The sequence below is a fragment of the Cotesia glomerata genome, linkage group LG9 (assembly GCF_020080835.1).
Source record: "Cotesia glomerata isolate CgM1 linkage group LG9, MPM_Cglom_v2.3, whole genome shotgun sequence".
NCBI classification, from domain to species: domain Eukaryota; kingdom Metazoa; phylum Arthropoda; class Insecta; order Hymenoptera; family Braconidae; genus Cotesia; species Cotesia glomerata.
In genome coordinates, this window is record NC_058166.1 from 7902007 (window position 1) to 7923732 (window position 21726).

At 35.0% G+C, this 21726-nt stretch overlaps 1 protein-coding gene across 3 annotated transcripts in view; it reads right to left on the reverse strand.

Annotated features, from left to right (window-relative positions):
- Positions 1–21726, reverse strand: part of LOC123271496 (head-specific guanylate cyclase) — a 296342-nt gene that overhangs the window by 28913 nt on the left and 245703 nt on the right. For all 3 annotated transcript variants that reach the window (XM_044737842.1, XM_044737840.1, XM_044737841.1), the window contains one exon: positions 18076–18421. In XM_044737842.1, coding sequence (XP_044593777.1) covers positions 18076–18421 — 346 coding nt within the window. The remainder of the gene's footprint in view (positions 1–18075; positions 18422–21726) is intronic.

The window sequence follows — 21726 nt, forward strand, 5'->3', positions numbered from 1 at the left end:
AAAACTCGATTTTTGTATAACGGGGTGAAAACAATAACTTCCCGATTTTTGAAAATCTTCGATTTTCTTAGCGGGAAGTTAAAAATTAAATAATAAATTTCATTATTGATCGACTACAGGTATTTAAATTATAATCATTTTTTCTAATTATTGACATTTGTACATTAGTTTTAAGAAGGTCATCGTTTTGGTTATTTTGGAAAGTACACTATGGTTTCGCAATAATGAACTCAAGACAAAAACTCCGACGATCATATACCAACTACAAAATATTCTATAACAATCGTAATTGTTTATCGAGCATTATTATTATCTTATAAAATTTTTCTTTTCATTGTCAAAATTCTCGTCTACATTTTTTGGTCAAATGAACCTCTTTCAGAAATAGATTTGAAAATCAATAAATTTTAAAAATTATTTTGATTAATATTAGTTCTGATCGGGCTGAAAGGAAAACCTGTGAAAAATTCTGTGTCTCATTCTTATGAGTAGAGAATTTAAGAGTTAAAATGCTTTATTTCATCTCGAAATAGCAGCTTTTAATAAAGTTACATCCTTTCAGAACTCACTATAAAAAATTGGAAATTATTTTACTCTCCTAATTTTCTGACTTAGTAGCGTTATTCGCATAGTACTCATTTAAAACCGGATCATACTGTTTTCTTCAAATTCTAAATGATAATTGCGGTTAATTTATTGATTAGTCATAAATCTTGATTCAGATCCTCAAAATTCAATTACAAATTTTATATTTCAGGAAAAGCATGACCGAAAAGATTATAAAGAGTTTTTAAAATTGGTGTTGATATTTTTAGGCGGTTCTCCAAAAAATGGAATAAGCTTTAAAGCTCCAGGACCCAACCACCATGCCAGATGGATGTCAAAAGCTCTGTACGCTTTGAAACTGTTTATGTTTCGAAAACAGTTTCAAATGAATTCCACTGAGGTAAATGGACTAAGATATGTCTGCTTATTCCTCGTCGAATTTTATGTCATTTCATGGTTTCAAGCACCTTCTGCGATAAAGTCACCTAATCAAGATTTGAATATGGTTAAAAATTTATATCAATACCGTTCTGTTCATAAAAAAATTGCTGACGCAGCAAGCTCGACATTATTAAGACATTTATGGTACTTATCCGAAGAGTTAGTCGGTTTAGCGTTATTTGATGACAGTGTACTCTTACAAATGAAAAGGCAAATCGTAGCTGCAATGAAAGTGCGAAACAGTAATGCTGCAAACTCGAAAAAGTTTATTGCCAAAGATATAAGCTTGTTATTATCGAAAAATCTCTGTGATTTTGCTAGCAAGCAATCATTGCTTTTATTTCAACAATTTGAATTACCGCATCAATTCATGGACAAGGATCCAGATCTCTGGGCATCTGATCAAAATTATTTACACTGTAAATCAGTGCTGTCTGACTTACAAGTGATTAATGATCTCGCTGAACGAGGCGTAGCATTAATTCAGGAGTACAACAACTGTTTGACCAGGAGTGATGAACAAAGGCAATATTTATTGCAAGTTGTTGAAGAGCATAGGAAAAAATTTTCTAACGTTACTAAGAGTTACTACATTACTAAGTTACAAACCAAATACGTTTAAATGTCTGGAAATTAGAAAAATAGGATTTTGTTGGTCTGTAACTTTGAAAATATTGATGATACAAAAAATTTATCTGAATGTTTTTTGTAGTACGTCAAATGGACTACAAAATTGTCATTTGACTTTTTGTTCTATCTTGGATAGTTTAGCTAAAAATTACGAAAAACACGAAATTTGGGGAAAATTGATACTGTAAAGCTTTATAAAAAGTCAGGCTTCGATGGTAGCAATATGAGCCAATGAAATTTTTTGTTCAAAATTTAATCCCAAATGAGGTCTAATAGTTTATTTTATGAAAAAATGAAATCTTCAGACGTTGCGGCAGTAAAAATGAAAAAAAAAAAATTTTTTCCCGTGTTATTTAAATGGGAAAAACTTCAGAATCCATGGAGGACCTCTTAAAATTAAAATTAAGAACTCTCCTTTGGACAGGCCTTTTGTTTCGACATCTTCTACGATATTTTGAGCGGAAAGTGAAAAAAAAATATCCGATTTTTTTGGCACAGCTTAATATATATATATATATATATATATATATATATATATATATACTATATATATATATATATATATATATATATATATGTATATATATATATGTCGGAGGGACATGGGTTTGGGCATTGTTAGAGTCCTTTGGATCAGTTTCAGCCATCTTTATTATTTCACAATAATCAAAATATAACACAAACTTCGATTTAAAATATAATGTACACTGTAATGCTAATGCATTGTGATGCTAATACATTGTGATGCTAATGCGCTGGACGCCTCGTTCGAAGACCCAAAATAATTCTCTGTCGATAATTTGCCAACAAGGTTCATGGAATTCCATTGTTTACCATCAATTCTCATGCATTTACCCTGATAGCCAAGTTGGCCGCAACTTTCTGTCAATCTACTGCCGCAACTTGTCACCAACTTGGCGGCAACTCTTGGAAAGTAACTCGGTTGGTGTCAACTTGTTCACCAAGTTGTCACCAAGTTGTCGGCAAAAGTTGCTCTGAAACTTTTTCACACCAAGTTGACGATAAGTTTCTCAAGAAATTTGGCGACATATTGCGGCAGTATATTGGTCTCTTTTTTCTCAGAAACTTGTAGCCAACTTGGCGCCAACAGTTACAAATTCGGAAGTTGGCCGCAAGTTGTCGCTAAGTTGGTGGCAACTATCTGACACCAACTTGGTTGGTCTGAAACTGTGGCTATCAGGGTATACGTCTATAGTTTCTATAGAATTTACTTTGCGAAATTCGTCTCAGTTACTCTGTATAAATTATTAACTAAATAATGTCATAATTAAAACATTTATATGTTCCAAAAGTATTGTTCTTGAGTGATTATTATTTTGATTTGTAAATTGAACTGTATCTTTTATTAAAGTTATTGAGTACTATATACCGTTAGTAAAGTCTTACGTAAGGTGCGTATTTGAGGTTAAAAATTAGATAACATGAACGGCATTATTTTCATTGAGTCCTATTTTTTTTCTATAATGGAAGATCAGAAAGAAAATATATTTTTGATTGGAAAGCCACATCATGATATTGTCGGAAATCAACTGCCATCTAATTTGCAAGTGTTAAAATTTTTGTTTCACAATACCCGAGTATTAAAACATAGCTTACGTGTAAGTGAAAGTTTTGTGTATGATGAATTGATTACTTTTTGGCAAAAAGTAAAAATTCCAACATAACAAAAAAGTTGGTGTTTGACTAAAATTGACAATTTATACAATGATTGGCGAAAATATGATTTTTGTGTCATTTTGAGCTGTCCGAGCTCAAAACAGGGGTGGTAAAATCGATTCCGATTCTACCCGAGAATCGATTCTGTGGTCAAAAAACTCGATTATTTAGACTCGATTCCCAGCTATCAGAATCGATTCTCAGTGATCGAGTCTATAATTCATTCTAATGCCGGAGTAATGACACTATAGCATCAATATATTGAATAAAAAATGGTCCAAAGTAATTGTATATTTCATTGTGAAAATATTTTAAATTTAGCGCTCTCTTTGCGCCCGCATCGTTTTCTTACCTTCCTTTTTTTTTTTTATTTTTTTTTAACTTCCCGCTAGCAAAATTAAAAATTTTCGAAAATCGGGAAGTTATTGTTTTTACACCGTTTTTAAAAAATTGAGTTTTCATCAAATCTTGACGTTTTAAGGTCCTAAGAAGCTTCCCCGACTATTCCCGCGATGGTGTCTGTCTGTATGTGTATGTGTGTGTGTGTGCGTGTGTATGTATGTAAACCTGTAAACCTCTTATAACTTTTGAACGGCTCGGCCAATCGGATCGAGATAGGTGGCGATCCAAAGAGCATCATTGCCATTAAATTTCGTGAAAATTTGAATCGATTCAGTTCACTAGATTTTGAGAAATCTCAAAAATAGAATTTTCAAAAAATGTTTTTTTGGAATAACTTCTAAACGGCTCGACTGATCGATTCCAAAAACTACTCAGCTCTTAACCTTGAAAAACCACGTTGATTGTCACCAGTCCGGTCAAAGTTGGTTGATTCGTTCGTGAGATATCGTTGTCGAAACAAATTGAAGAAAAAGTTTTCTTTAGAATTTTTATGAAATTTTTAGTCTGACGAGTTCGCGCTCTAAGCTTCTTAAAAGAGCCCTAAAAACTGCGTTAATTGCCGTAAGCCGCGAAAAAATCGTTTGGCTCATTCAAAGGTTATTGCGGCTTAGAAATTCAAAAAATTGTGTTCTATGAAACTTCCATCAGACTTTTAAGACATCGAAGAGCTATCTTAGAACAGCTATCTCTTTGAGAGATTAAAAAAATCTTAAAAAAAATTTAGAGACTATTTTAAGATAAGCTCACAGCAACAGAGCTCCGGAACATTAAAATGCAGCGTCTTAAAAAAGTCTTGAAATTGTGGGATAATAATTTTTCAACAATTTCAAATTCAATTTGAAAAGAGCGTACTCAAAAATGTTGCGGTTAAAAACTCGCAAAATTGTCTAAAAAATGTCTAAAAATTAATTTTCATAATGAATTCAAGAACCAAATTTCAAAAATCGGCTCTTGGAATTTTTTTTTGTATCTTAAAAGAGTCTTAAGGTAGTTGTAGCGTGATAGTCATTACAACAGAAAATTATGAAATTTTTTTTATTGAAAGATAAATATATTAATAATTCACTACCAAAATTTCAGATCAATTGACCGCACCGTTTTTGAGTAATTAATTTTTGAAATTGCATCTTTTACACGTAGCGGTATAGAGAGATGATAAAGTTAGTATGAAATCTTTGGCCCACTCGAGTGGTATGGAAGATTTCATACTAACTTTACCATCTCTCTATACCTCTACGTGTAAAAGATACAATTTCGAAAATTAATTACTCAAAAACGGTGCGGTCAATTGATCTGAAATTTTGGTAGTGAATTATTAATATATTTATCTTTCAATAAAAAAAATTTCATAATTTTCTGTTGAAATGCCTATCACGCTACAACTACCTTAAAACAGTCTTGGTTTGTGTCAGGTTTAAGATCTTGAACAAACAGCAATTTTAAGACACTTTAAAGACGATTTTTTTTACACGGGTTACTTTTCTAATAAAACATAATATTTTATAAATTTGCATTTTATTGTACCTTTTACCTTATTTTACTAGTTTTATTCTTAAAATTAAAAAAATTTATAAAATTTTAATTTAAAAAAAAAACATTTAAGGTAAAAGCTCCAATAGATGATCATGTACCAATATTGTGAATATAGATATACAGATACATGGAGTGATCATATACTGGTACGTGATCATCTATTGGGGCTTTTACCTTACTCAGAATCGATTATTTAAAGAATCGATTCTTGAAATTGATTAATCGATTCTGAGAATCGAAATTTCTGAAAAAAGAATCGGAATCGAGAATCGATTCTTCAGCTTATGTTTCCATCCCTAGCTCAAAACTCTAATAGCAGTTTAACCCTTCGAGCCGGTTGCTATGAGAATTTCTCTCACGCAACAACATTCAACTTATAGGGCGGCGCTATAGTGCAAGTGAGACAAAAAAAAACAACAGGTACGAAGGGTTAATAAAACACAATTTTTCTATGGTCGATAATGACAACAACTTCCTATGGTCATTATCGACCACGTAATTGACGCCTCGGTAAGTAAGGGCTTTCCCTTACCTTTCGATTTTGATAAGTAGCTTTGACTTGTCACCGAGCGAGCAAATCGAAAGTCCCCACTACTGTCCCCGGAAAATGAAGCGGGGATAACAATAAGAAAGTTCGAGAACCTGAAGTTCGGGGTTATAAAAGAGCCGGCAGGAGAAAGAACGAGGCTTTTTCCCTTCTGAAAGCCAGTGGCCTTTTGCCTTTTTGAATTAGTGACCCTTGTTGGGGCCAGTTTAAATTAGGACAGTGCAGTTTTGGGCATCGAGGATAGAGAGCAACTACGGAGGAATTTATCATGGCATTTGGAATTGGACAAACCCTGATTGGAGCCAGCACCCTAGTTCGAGACGACGAAACGCCAAGCAGCTGATCCCGCCAAGTTGGACCGGAGTATCAGTGGTCGTTGGATAATAACAATAATTGAGTCTCAGGTATTTTGCAATTGTTTTAGGCCAAAACTTAATTTAGTAAATTGAGAGGTTGGAATAGTTGTAATTAAATTTTGTAAATTAATGATCGCTACTGTCTCAGGCGTTACTTTTATATTAGTTGGTTCTATTTGCGTAAATTATTTGTCAAGGTCATTTAGTTAGTTTAGTTACAGGTTTTTGGCATAAGTAAATTATTTTAGTGAAAATTATAATGACAAAATTTGTAATTTGTAAAAGTAATTGTGTAATAAAGATAGTGAAAGTCATTCTGGAAATTTCTGTAGTTTGAAAATTTCATAAGACGTGTTAAGTTGCAGTATTTGGCATTAGGAATTTTGTAAAATTAAATTTAGGCCGGTGGACTGAGTTTAATTGATTTAGTTAATTTAGTGAATAAATTTATTGAAAAATTTGTTGAGTCTAGAAGATTATTTAATGTACTTTGTTTAAAAAATTATTTGATGAATTTTATTAAGAAGATTATTTAATGAAGATTTTTTAATGAATTTAGTTAAGGAATTTGATCAATGAAATTAGTTAGTGAATCGGAATTTTGTTTTGAATAAATGTTCGGAGTTAAATTTTGTGAATTATGATAATATGAATTTTGGGAATTTAGTCGATTAGTAATTATGAGAATTTTAGTAATTTGTAAAATTGTGAATTGAGTTAGCGTCCGGTGAACGATTTTATATGAAATTGAATGAGAGCGTGTGAGTACAGTCACTTAGAAAACGTTGTATAGACGCCCGAGTCGGGGGTACAACGGAATAAGTTAGGAAACCGCTGTGTAGACGCCCGAGTCGGGGGCGCAGTCGGAAATAAGGATTTAGTTGTGGTTAAAATATATTATGGTAGTCCGTTAAGTTGACGAGGTAAAATTTAAGATATTATATGGTAGTCCGTCAGGTTGATGGGGTAATTTATGGTATTTTATGGTATTCTGTCAGGTTGACGAGGTTTTAGGTAAATAAAGAGTTTAGATGATCGATTTGTAAGAAGTTCTGGCGAGTGCCTGCGTAGGTGAGAGGTTCTCACATTTAAGTTAGTTTTAAAGAGAATATTGTTAATAAATTTGTTAATTTTAATCGATAAAATTTGAATAAATAATTTCATTATTGTTATTAATATTTCTCAGTATTATTTACATCCCTCTCGAATTTCTCACGACCTTGTCTTTCCCTCTAATGCTTCCCCGGTTTCTGGGACACCGTGTCTAAAATCCTAGTGACGCCCTTTTCAAAGGACGAAAGGGGTTGTAACAGGGTAAAATTACCTTGAGTCGATATATCACCAGATATCGATAATTTTACGACGCAGCACTGGCGCGTCTCGATCTTCGGGCCTAAAGAGAGAGAGTAGGAGGGGGTAGTTTGGGGGTTATTATAGAGGAGCCGTGCATTGCAACAGGGAGAAGTTGTGTAACCGCCAGACAGTGTGCCACTGAAGTAAAGGAGACCAATCCCCGTAGTAGTTAACAGACGTAAGAAGCCAACAACATCTAGGACTTCAATCTCAAGTAGTGAGTTAGATCGTCGTTTATTCATCAAGGTATTGAATATATTACTCTGTGGGCTAGGAGTGGACCGCGGGGTTTATACTCGGTTTACTTCTCCTCTGATTAACTATTCCTTATATAATTGATTAATAATAATAATTCAATAGTTGATTTCAATTGATTTTTATTCGTTAGTTGGTACTGAGTGGATCTCAAGGGGATCTTTACCCGAGAGTCACTCAGAGACCGTGTGATGTAAATTTTCGTGAGAATTTATTTGATAAAACTAATTTACTCGATTATTTGTTAACAATTTTTGAATATCTGAAAATCGATTTTAGTTGTACATATTTTATTAAATAATTCAATAAAATAAAACCGAATAGTAAAATCTTCTAGAATTCCATTGTCTTCTCACGAACTCCAGTACAGCGTCGGTTAAATTTTACAACGTAGGTAATCCGTACCCAAGGTCAAAGTTACAAAGAACTAACGAATATTTGGCGTCCATTTTACGCGCGCAAATTATTTGCTGAGTATTTTATTATTGAGTTTTACTTGTATACCGTTATCTGGTTTTTACAAAGCTGATATCCCCACTTTATCTCCATTCTATATCTCCACTCTATACCTCCCTCTTTATTACGGCTGTGGATCGACTTGTGCTTTCTGTACCGTATTCACCCTGAACCTCACCTTCTCAGGCTGTTGGAACAGAATCATGGGGAAACCACAGAGAAAACCTATGATAGTACAGTCGGAGCTGGGCTAAGTCTACAGTGATTGATAAGAAACTCTTCTTTATCGACCACTGGAGCATTAGGCCCCTCTCCTAGTGTGCAGAGATCCCTCGCGCTAGCCAACGTTGACTAGAGTGATCACCCATTCAAGTTGTTGCTTAAATGAGTGATCGCCCAAGTTAGACGTGTGCCGCCCGGCTATCTCTGCCACTTCCAGAGGCTGGCAACGTAACGTAATGCACATGTTTTTAATTATAATCACTGAAAAATATTGGTGCGTGCTGGGATCGAATCCGGGTCCCACTCTTTCAAAAAGCGAGCACCGAGCCGACCAGGCCATTGCCAGCCTTTTTTTATTTGCTGAATATTTTACTAAATAATTTATTATGAACAATTGAATTATTATTATTATTATTATTATTATTTATTGCAAGATTATTATTTATGAACATTATATTAATTATCGGGAATTTATTTATTGAGATTTTGGCATTTGAGACGAAAATACCTGTAGATATTATTTTGGTGATTAATTTTATGTTGAGAAAAATTATTATATATTTATTTATTTAATTGGGGATTCTGCGTGGTTATTTTTATATTGTAACGTGGCTGGTCTCGACTGTTCGTAAAGTGAAATAAATTTTTATTATAAAATAAAAATTATCTAAATTTTAATTTAATAATTAATTACGAACTGGGCCGAAAAGACACGCTCGTTACACCCGGAGTGTAACCAACTCGAAGCCGTAGCTTATAAGAGTCGATGCTGCTCCAGATGCCTGTAGCTTTAGATTTTACGGCGGACCAAGCCGATAGCTTTCAAAGCTACAAATAGCTAAATTGATTTAATTCGCGTTAGGAATATGGTCTAGGGCAATTCGTGGGTGGCGATACTCGTTGAAAGATAGATTCAGCTCCGACACAAAACCAATCTTTGCCGCGTACTGCTCCGCTGATCGCTCAGTATGGAAAAATAGAGCTAAATGGTTGTCAAATACAAATATTGAAAAATACAGCTCAAAGTAAGTTCAATACCGCGTCCAATTCTTACCAATATACCACCTGACTTACAACAGGTACTACTACCACTTTGGTGTGCTTTAACGTTGTCCAGCGGTGGTAGATTCCTCGTGGCTGTAGCTGGGCCGGTTACTGGGTCAGGAACAGACGAATAATCGAGGTGTTTTATTTAGCCAAGCTAATTTATCTTGTATATGCGTCGTATTATTTAATTAATGTACGACGTACTCCTTGTTAACTGATAATCGGAGTCGTGTCGTACTATTATAGATTAAAATGCCGTTATTATTGAATAAACGGTGTAAATTAATAAAATACCGAACATTGCGTTGTAACACGGTAAAGATAATTATTTATATTTTAACAAATATATCAATTACAAAAGTATACATTATGAAGGTTGAACAAAAACTGAATGCACGCGGCTTCCGCGTACATTAATTAGCATTGAGAAGTGGGGAGACGTCTAGCTCCACTCTCAAACGATTTTTGTACATTTAGCGATTATCGCCTAATTTCTAATCAGATTTTACATGTTATCTGCTGATGATATTTGCATCAGGTGGTAAATTGGTGTTTGCCTAATGTGAGCCAACTGGCCACGTTGCAAGGCATAGCTGTTTGGCCTGGATATGTGGCGACTCGACGCAGTGTCATACTAAAACTCGACGCTAGCGCCCCTACCCACTAAACCCTAAACCCCTTTTCCTCTTTCCCCTAATCCCTCATGGAAACCGCCGTCAGGCATTACTTCGTGAGGGGAGGATCTAGCTACTGCTCTTTCTTCTGGTGGCTAAGGTGTTATTCTTTCCTCCTTCTAATTGGCGTCATTCGCTCTTCTTCTTTCTATGGACCGCAGGTCTGAGAGGACTCCCGTGACAAACGTGTTTGTGGCGTTCCAGGCAGCCTCTGATGACAGCATTGCTTCTACTATTGTCTCTTGTTGGATTTTCCTCTTCAGGATATTCTCCAGCTCATCTCGCTGTGGATAAAAACGTGGGCACTCAAAAAATACGTGCTCTGCATCTTCATTGACTTCTGAGCAGGACGGGCACTCCGGGGAATCATCATGCTTGAAGCGGTGGAGATACGCCCGGAAATAGCCGTGTCCTGATAACATCTGCGTAAGATAATAGTTGACCTCACCGTGACTCCGGTTTAGCCAAATGTTGATCCTTGATATGAGACGATGCGTCCACCTACCCTTCACTGTGGCATCCCACTGTAGTTGCCATCGACTTATGCTCTTCTGCCGTTCTTCTGTTCTAAGCTCCTCAGTGCTTAGTGTGGTTGACTTCTTTCTTTGGTCAAAGATCCGTCTTTCCTCAGCTAAGACTCTGAGAGGCAAAGTTCCGGAAATGACACACACTGCTTCCATAGATATTGTACGGAAGGCACTTGCTACTGTTAAGGCACTCAGACGGTAGACTGGTCCAGCCTTTCTCCATGATTCTTGCTTCTCTAGTGCGTCCGCCCAGATAGATATTCCGTAAGTGAGCATTGATGTGACTACAGATGATAGCAGTAGTCTTCTGCTCTGCTTTGGGCCTCCGACGTTTGGCATCAGTCGTGCTAAGCTAGCTACTACTGCTGATGCTTTTGCACTCACGTGTTCGACTTGCTGCTTAAAGTTGAGTCGGGCATCAAGCATCACTCCCAGATATCGGATATATGGTTGTGATGTGATTTCTTGTTCTCCGACTTTCAGCTTTATGGTCTCTATCACTTTTCTGCTGGTAATAACCACAGCCTCAGTCTTCTGTTTAGCCAGTTGTAGATTCATTGAGTCCATCCACCGGTTAAATTTCTCAAAGGTGATACCGAACATGTGGTTCATCTCATCTAGGTGTTTAGCAACGATTACGACAGCTACATCATCTGCATACGCAACAAGCTTGACACTTAAAAGAGTCAGTCTCAGCAGGCCATCATACATGACATTCCACAGAAGTGGACCCAGAACGGAACCCTGGATTACACCTCCGGTAATATCATACTCTTTTGGACCATTTTTCTCGTCGTATCTCAGGATTCTGTCCGTGAAGTAGCTAGCCACTATCCTACGTAGGTATCCTGGTACGTTTTTCTCTTCCAGGGCTTGCATAATGCAGTCCCAGTTGGCGGAGTTGAAGGCATTTCTGATGTCCAAAGTGGCCACCAGGCAGTACTTCTTCGCTCCACCCTTCCATCTGATCCCTTCGATTGCCTCCTTGGCCGTTGCAACAACCAGATTGATTGCGTCCAGGGTGGATCGTCCTTTCCGAAAACCATACTGGTTGTCTGCCAGGAGTAGATCGACAACTGCTTCTATTCTTTGATGGATTATACGCTCAAATATCTTACCTGCCGTGTCTAACATACAAAGTAGTCGATAAGATGACGGTTCTTCTGGTGGCTTTTTCCCTTTTGGAAGTAGTACTAGTCTTTGCTGCTTCCACTTCCGAGAGAAAATCCCTTTCTTGAGGCATGTGTCGTAGACGTCCAGGAACACTGATGGCACTGCTTTTATAGTTGTTTTTAAAGCAATATTGGGGACCCCGTCGAATCCCGGCGCTTTATTGTTCCCTACACGATTACAAGCCTCCATCAGTTCTTCCTCCGTGACAGATGGAATGTCATCCATTTTATTCTGCGCTAATAGGTAGTTAAACTTGCTTTGTTCGGGGAACAACGCGTTAACGATCTTCTGTAGGAGTTGAGGACACGTGGGTGATGGCATTAGCTGGTTTTTAAGATGGGTCATGACCACCTTATACGGCCTACCCCACAGATCTCTGTCCACCTCGTTGATGAGCTCCTTCCAGCATTTTCTTTTGCTATCTTTGATGGCTTTGTTCAGGGATCGACGGGCTTCTTTGTACTCTGCGACCAGCTCCGCAGAGTTAGGTCGACGGTAGCCACGCTGAGATATTCTTCTCTTCTGATGACACTCTTTACGAAGGGCGCTGATGTGGTCGTTCCACCAGTGAACGGAAGGTCTTGTGTTCATGCCACGTCTACGAGACATACTGGCGTCACAAGCCTGGGTCACTCTTTCCAGGTCCTTGGTCTTCTCTTCTGCGCAGCCCGCGATAATCTGGTCACTATTGAGAGCTACTAACAATGCACTTGGGTCAAGAGTTTTTACCTTCCAACCAATGGTGTTAAGTTGCTTTTTAGGTCTTCTCGGGCTCTGGACGTTTGATATTTCCCAGAGAATCGCGTTGTGGTCGCTGGCTGTGTAGATATCCATCATCTTCCAGTTGATATTACCTCTGGTGAGGCTGCTACTGACGAAAGTGAGATCTACAATAGAAATTGCGTCTCCTTTGGTGTAGGTTGGTGTATCACTACTGTTGAGCAGTACTACATCTAATGTAGAAAAGGCTTCTAGTAGTTCCTTTCCTCGCGCGTTTGTATGCTTGCTGCCCCAGTCTACTGCCCAGGCGTTGAAGTCCCCGGCTATTGCCTCTGGGTGGTAATGCTTCGCGTCCTCGGTAAGTCGATCCAGAAATGCGGTGAATTCGACAGTAGAGAGGCTAGGTGGTGCGTAACAGCTATAGAAGCGGATGCCCTCTACTGATACTGCTACAAAGCCGGCATTGCTGTTGTCGACTGCATTTTGGAGAGGGAGCTTGCCACATGACCAGATGTGTGTGTGTGTGTGTGTGTGTGTGTGTGCGTGTGTGTGTGTGTGTGTGTGTGTGTGTGTAACCCTTTTATAACTTTTGAATGGTTTGATCGAGTTCATCGCAGTTAGCGCCATTTAAAAGAGCTTGACCGAACTTAGATTTTGAATACACTCTGGACCGATTCGGACCAGTAGATTTTGAGAAATCTCAAAAAAACTACAAAATAAAATTTTTTCAAATGTGGTTTTTTTGCTCTTAACATCAGCTCTTAACATCAAAAGACCACGTCGATTGCCGCCAGTCCGGTCAAAATCGGTTGATTCGTTCGTGAGTTATCGTTGTCGAAAGAAAACCGAAAAAATGTTTTTTCGGAATCACTCCGCAATTCCTAGTTCGATCAATTTATACTCAAAGATTCTTCGAGGCTTCAAAAATTGCGTCGAATGCTGCCAACCGCGTGAAAATCCGTTCATTCATTCAAAAGTTATTGCGGTTTGAAATTCAAATGTAACGCGGGTGGTTAGCCCGGTCCAATCGGTCACCCTGAAACAGATTTGATACTGCACATTTTGGTCCCTTAATAAAACAATAAACTAAATAAAATTGAAAGCTAAATTAATAAACAAAAGGGCGCCACAAGGTTATTATCGCGGTTCCTGGAACCGGTTCCAGAGCCGAGAGCTTATCTTAGAGTAGAGAGAGTGGAGGAAGGTGCTGTGAAATAAATAAATTCTCAACTAACAATATCCAGGATTTATTAATAACAGCCAATTTAACAAAATGTTCACTCACTCACTCACACTATAATTAACTTATGATCTAGGGACGTGGAGAAATTAACTGCGAGACAACAATATTTACAACGAAACCTTTCCAAACGACGATGCGATGACTAGCTGGGATGTTCTAACAAACGGTCTCCCACAACCTGATTAACCTAGTTGGGCTTTTTCTAACAAACGGTCTCCTACACTTGTCCTAAAACTAGTTGGGCTTTTTCTAACAAATGGTCTCCCGTACCTGTCCTAAACTAATGGGCTTTTTCTAACAAACGGTCTCCCACACCTGTCCTAAAACTAAACTTAAAATTACAAGTCCACCGGACGACTGAACAAAACTAACTCCACACACTGTTAACTTGATTTTAAGTCCACAGGACTACCAATACTTACAACACTATTAACACTCTCTATCACACATTACCCGTACAAATTTCACACGCATAACCCGCACACACTCACACATTCTGAATTTACTTTACTTTTATTTACAAATCAAATTTAATTCAAGAAAAATTATTACATTAGTTTTCAACTTAAAAATTTTAGTCATCAACTAGCAATTACATTATAAAATTATTTTCACGACTAATAATTTAATTCCCAAAAATCCGAACTAAAATTCGACGCGTAAATTTATTCAATCAATTCGTAATTTTAATATCCGAGATTGAAATAAATTCTTAAGAATATTCGACATAAATTTCTAACTAAATAATCCCGGACTCAATATCCACGCTGGTAAATGAATTCTAAAGAATTTTATCACATGATGAAATTAAGTTATTATATTACGTTAATAATTAAGTTATTAAAAGTAAATTCCAGAACTTAAGTTCAATAAATTGCAACGTGGCCAGTTGGCTCACATTAGGCAAACACCAATTTACCACCTGATGCAAATATCATCAGCAGATAACATGTAAAATCTGATTAGAAATTAGGCGATAATCGCTAAATGTACAAAAATCGTTTGAGAGTGGAGCTAGACGTCTCCCCACTTCTCAATGCTAATTAATGTACGCGGAAGCCGCGTGCATTCAGTTTTTGTTCAACCTTCATAATGTATACTTTTGTAATTGATATATTTGTTAAAATATAAATAATTATCTTTACCGTGTTACAACGCAATGTTCGGTATTTTATTAATTTACACCGTTTATTCAATAATAACGGCATTTTAATCTATAATAGTACGACACGACTCCGATTATCAGTTAATCGCTAAATGTACAAAAATCGTTTGAGAGTGGAGCTAGACGTCTCCCCACTTCTCAATGCTAATTAATGTACGCGGAAGCCGCGTGCATTCAGTTTTTGTTCAACCTTCATAATGTATACTTTTGTAATTGATATATTTGTTAAAATATAAATAATTATCTTTACCGTGTTACAACGCAATGTTCGGTATTTTATTAATTTACACCGTTTATTCAATAATAACGGCATTTTAATCTATAATAGTACGACACGACTCCGATTATCAGTTAACAAGGAGTACGTCGTACATTAATTAAATAATACGACGCATATACAAGATAAATTAGCTTGGCATGTCGTGTACTCAAGAGGTCTCGAGGAGTCAGCCATTTTGTTGAGGAAAGCGTCGTTTCATTGTTCGAGGAAGATCCTGGTTTGTCGGTCACCTCGATTATTCGTCTGTTCCTGACCCAGTAACCGGCCCAGCTACAGCCACGAGGAATCTACCACTGCTGGACAACGTTAAAGCACACCAAAGTGGTAGTAGTACCTGTTGTAAGTCAGGTGGTATATTGGTAAGAATTGGATGCGGTATTGAACTTACTTTGAGCTGTATTTTTCAATATTTGTATTTGACGACCATTTAGCTCTATTTTTCCATACTGAGCGATCAGCGGAGCAGTACGCGGCAAAGATTGGTTTTGTGTCGGAGCTGAATCTATCTTTCAACGAGCATCGCCACCCACGAATTGCCCTAGACCATATTCCTAACGCGAATTAAATCAATTTAGCTATTTGTAGCTTTGAAAGCTATCGGCTTGGTCCGCCGTAAAATCTAAAGCTACAGGCATCTGGAGCAGCATCGACTCTTATAAGCTACGGCTTCGAGTTGGTTACACTCCGGGTGTAACGAGCGTGTCTTTTCGGCCCAGTTCGTAATTAATTATTAAATTAAAATTTAGATAATTTTTATTTTATAATAAAAATTTATTTCACTTTACGAACAGTCGAGACCAGCCACGTTACAGCCTAGAATCCGTAAAAAAGATCCCCCCCCCCTTAAAAAAAAAAAAAAAAAAAAACACACAAAAATGGAAGAAAAATTAGCTTAAACCAGACTGAGTCGTGTGCGCACCCGAATGAGTCTGGTGTAAACTAATTTTTCTTCCATTTTTTCTTGCACACAACTGAGACTGGTGCAGAACACGAACCAGTCGGGTTTCAATTTTTCCATGTAGGACCTCAAAACGTCGAGATCTGATGAAAACTCAATTTTCAAAAAACTGGGTAAATCCAATAACTTCCCGATCTTCGAAAATTTTCAATTTTCTTAGCGGGAAGTTTAAAATACGTAAAATTTTGTACCAGGCACATTCTTAGTATAAAATGGATTTCTGTAGTGAAATTTAGTACCATTAAAAAAGTAATAACCTGAATTTATGTCTTTTCATGCTCGAATATTCTTTTCGGCGACAGTCAGTTTATCATCTAAATAATTAAGAGAATAAGGAAAATTTTTTGATGCAAGGAAAATGCCTTGACCTAAATTTGTGCCTTAATTTTCACGATTTCATATATTTTTTTACATTAAGATTTGGGGGGGGGGGGTTCTTAATAATTTGTTGGTTCTACGATTTTATCTAGTCACATTTCTTATTAAAATACTTGTAATTGATCCTGTCATAGCAATATTATTTTCAAAATTTATTTAAGAAGTACCTAAACTATGTATATATTGTGATTAGAAATATTCAAAAATCGTCAAGCCAAAGGTTTTTTAACTTCCCGCTAAGAAAATTAAAAATTTTTTATTTATAATTCGTAATTCTCGGCGGTTTATGTAGTGGCTACAGGTTTCTAGTTATTATTGTTATAGTTAGAAACTCGTTGAAGACCTTTGATTATTATTTATGCATTAGAATGTGTTATTTTTTAATAATGAGTATTCAAATTATAAAAGTTAAATGTTTTAATTATTCTTAACACAGTAAATATATGTCTAAATATGTGTATCTTGTGTTTTATAATACTAGTAACAATAATTACATTAATAAGAGTGATAAACAATTTTAAACTCAAATGCAAAGTAGATTATTTTCGTGTTTATTTATCCTTTCGGAAGTTTTTTTGATTCCTCGTCGGAAAATGGTGATTCTAGAATAATATCTGGCTTGAATTTAGTGCCTGTGGTGATTCCATTTGTTTTTAGAGCGGCAATGGTAGTTAAAAAGTCAATAAAGATGAGTTTCAAAGGTATAGTGAACTGTTAATTTTTATGGCGGTGATGAATGAAATTTAGGGCTTGTTTGATTCGTCAAATTATAATGTTAATTTGATTCTTTATTTATTTGATTCTCAAAGGTTAAAAATTTTCACGTGTTGTGAGAAAGAAAGGGTCGGAATTGCGTAAATAGACTCATTTTTAGATTTGTATGACGTTCTTTTTTTTGAAAAACATTAAGTAAAAAAAAAAAAAGAAGAAGAGAAAATAGTAAAAAAATGATAGATGTTGAACTAACAAATTACTTAAAATAAAATGTATAAAAAATAATATATTAATAGCGTAGCCGAGATCATACTTCACATCGTAATTTTTTCTTTATGACTAACATTTATTCGCCTAACACTTTAAACGAGAAATATACATTGATAAGCTCTCGAGAAATAAAATATCCTGTCAAGAACGATAGGTGCAGTTAATTTAATGGTACGTCTATTATAATACAAAAAATTGTTGTATTAATTGTCGTATAGTTATAATTATTATGCTAACGCAATATTATAAAATGTGGTTGCTACTAAAAAGTTTCCTAGCGAGTTGTGAGTTTTTCTCATGGCAGAAGAACTCAAATAAACCGTCAGCACTCACGTTATAAGCATTTTGCTCACGCAACAGCATCCGACTTATAGAGCGGCGCTGTAGTGCAAGTGAGACACTAAAATTCATGTGAGTTCTGACGGCCTAAAAATTACAAGCAATGATAAAGTATAATAATATCTACGGCAAATCATTATTGTTTTTTTTTTTTTTTTTTTATACGTACCTAAAAAATTTTGTGTTGTACGGATCAGGAAGAATATAAACATCAGCTTTGTCATTATAAAATTGGCGAGCGATGCCTTTGAGGCTACCGGCGAGTAAATAAGCAATGGAGGGATGATCAGTCGTAAAATGAAGCTCGACTGCATCCGGAGTAGCCATACACACAAATTCAGCTTCTGTATTTGTACCAGATTGATGTTGTACCACATCATTCACGCCGTCGAGTGTCGTTAAAAATGCTTTCAGGTCATTTCCGAGACATCGAAATGCACGTTCGAGTAGACCTACGCAGGCTGTTGAAATTAATTCCTGACCCAAGTGATCCAAAATCACGTTCACTTCGATATCTGTCATAATAATATTTATTTATATTAATCAAATAAATTACTCTAATTAGTGGAAAATTTTAAATAATAATAATGATTATTATTACTACAAGTATAACTTGGCCACCCGCATAGATTTATTTTACATAAAGATAAAGGGGTAAGGGGGGACCTATTCAGTGGGTATCACTTTTGGTATCTGAAAAAATAATTCGGACGGTTCAGACCGGGAGTCGAACCCGGATTGTTTAGTTAGACGTTACGAACTCTACCAGTCCAGCTATCCGAGACATTGTTCATAATTTATTTTTCAGTCATCTATGATATGGCACAATATTGCGATAAAATAACGAATTCTTATATTACAATTTGGAAATAAGACTTATATTTATTACTAATTATAAAAATAAAATATTCTCGATTGATAAATATTTGTAATCACTTGTTTTTACATTATAATATGACTATTCTTTTTTGATCACTATGTTGTGCAAAATATTATGTTATTTACAATTATTTATTATGAACCGAATGAATATAGTTATCGGTATTCGTGTTTGGGCGCACGCACTCCGCTCGTTGCATTTAACCTTCTCATAGCTGAAAACCACATCCACTCAGTTACATACATAGCGAAAAGCATAAGCTTTAACATAGTATTTGGATTTTTGATTTCGAAAAGAACTAAAAGAAATCTAGTCGTATTACAAGGAAACATCTTTGAGTAATAGGATATACATGATGATAATAATAATATTTAATATATAATTAACAAATTTGAAGAATTTAAAAATCTGAATCAATACAATGAGTTACTACAATAAATTTTGCAGTACTAAATATAATTTGCTGTATAAAACAGTATAAATTATTAAGTATTTTTAAATTTATACTTTGGGACTGATAGAAGTTAAGCTTCAAGTTTATAACTGGCTGTATATCAAAATATGTTTAACAATTCTGATAATTAACACAATTTTAAATATAAACTGACATGACATAATAGAATTGAATTATTAAATCAGGGAAGCAAGCTACCCAGTATGGCTAACAAACTATAGAGATCGATAGTATAGCTGGTCTGGGCTTCTCATTAAACTTCACGTGGTAACAAAACTTCTACCTTCAAATTATGCTTTATAATACCTTTAAAAAGTTTGCGAAAAATAGTAAACTAATAAATCCGTTTCTCATAATTTTACTCGGGTTTATTATTGCTTATAACTTCTTTAAATTATACTAAAAAACAAAAAGAGCATCTTAATGAAACGATCGATAACTTTTAAATGTTATGAGAATTCGATTATGCGTGTTAAAGTTTAGTTAATTAGCTATCAAAGTGTAGGAAGAGCTGATTATTTCATTATAAACACTGCAGGCGTTGTTTTAATGAGATAATAGCCCGTAAAAATAAAATTTTTGATGTGTACTACTGAGAATAAATGAAATTTTAGTGTTAAGTTGATATTAAGAGATTATTAGTATAGGTCGTGTATTTATAAAGATACTAGCGGACTCGACAGACGTTGTCCTGTACACACCTCTTAAATTTAGAAATTTTAGGAATGAGCTTGTATAGTTCAAAATATCATTAGTTAACAACATGCAATTGGCATTACTCAATAATTAACATTTTCATAAATATAAGCCCATTCTGATTTTATACTCATCGAGACCTTTCATTTGAGTACCCACATTAATTTTTCATATATTTTATATATTTATATATTTTACAAATACCATAAATGTAAAATATATAAAAAATGTTATATGGGTACTCAAATGAAAGATCTCGATGAGTGTAACATCGGGATGAGCTTATATCGTTAAAAACAGCATTAGTTAACAAAATACATTATCATTCGTTAATTATTAAAATTTTTGTAAATATAAGTCCATTATGATTTTATACTCATCGAGACCTTTCATTCGAGTACCCACATGAATTTTTTCATATATCTTATATATTAGACTGTGTCAAAATAACTTTTTATTTTTTTTTTTCGATTAAGCGTATCTTAAAAGTTTCTTCAATATAAAAAAAAAATTCTCCTAAAGTTTGAGCTCAATATCTCAAAAATTGAGCTGGCGCAAGGGGGGGGGTCCCCTTTCCCATTTAAATAACATTGTAAAATTTCTTTTTTTTTTTATTTTTAAAATAACTGTGCGAATAAAATTTTTTTTTCAATTTTGCTCTTAACTATCTTATAGGAAATTTAATTCTCTACAAAATTGTTTATGTCCATTTTTTTCCTAAACTCAACAGAAATGAAGTTACAGAAGGCCGAATAGGAGGAAAAGATAATTAATGAATTAATAACAGAAAAAAATTTATTATTTTAACTTATCAACGATTTAACTCAATATACGTCATTATTCATCAAAAATTTTTGAATTTAATATTATTAAAATTATATTTCGAAATAATAAGAAAAAAAAAATTTTAAATAAAATAGAAATCAATTACGATTAATAAATTTATACATTTTTTTGGCCACTATTGACTAGTTTGATTTATATAATATGACAAGATTCTGAGCATTATGTACGTGGCTTATATGGTACAGTAGTATTTTATTAGTCGTCTCGTGGCGCGAAATCGAAAAATTCGCCCCTCTCAAAATTCGATAAAAATTTTTTTTTCCATTTTCCATTAAGTAATGGAAATAATGGCCTCTATGATGTTTTTATGATATTTCGAGCCAATATGTAATATGTGGGGCATAATGGACCACTCGAAAAAAAAATGACAAATTTAAAGAATTCATTATTTTAGGACTTTTCAGGTCAATGAATTAGAATGAATTTAATTAAACTGAAAAATTTAATGGAAAGTTAAATTATATGGCTTATAAAAATTGAAAACACAGTTTTTTTTTAAATTAAAACAGTAATAATTATATTATCAATTATTGATCACGGTATCCTCTGCACCAGACAGAAACCTAATCTCAAAGTTTTATTTGAATTCCTCCAAGGATGTCTTACTCTACGCAATTCATATTTCTAATTTTGACTTGATAAAAATATAAAAAAAAGGTCTGGTTCAAGATATTACGTATTTAAAAATCTCAATCTGAAAACTGAACGTGTGTTTTCAATCAATGTAAACTAATGTTACCAATTCATTGCTAAATAACATCTCTGTATTTTTTCTTGTACGTAGGTTTAAAACCTCTGTGTTCGGTGAACAAGGCCCAGTAGCGATTAACTCGCTCCTGGGGGACACCCAAATTCAAGAGACGCACCTGTCCACCGCTAGTTCCCGCAAAAATCGAACCGCCAATAGAAAATCAGCCTCTCGATCACGTCATGAATCGACCGCT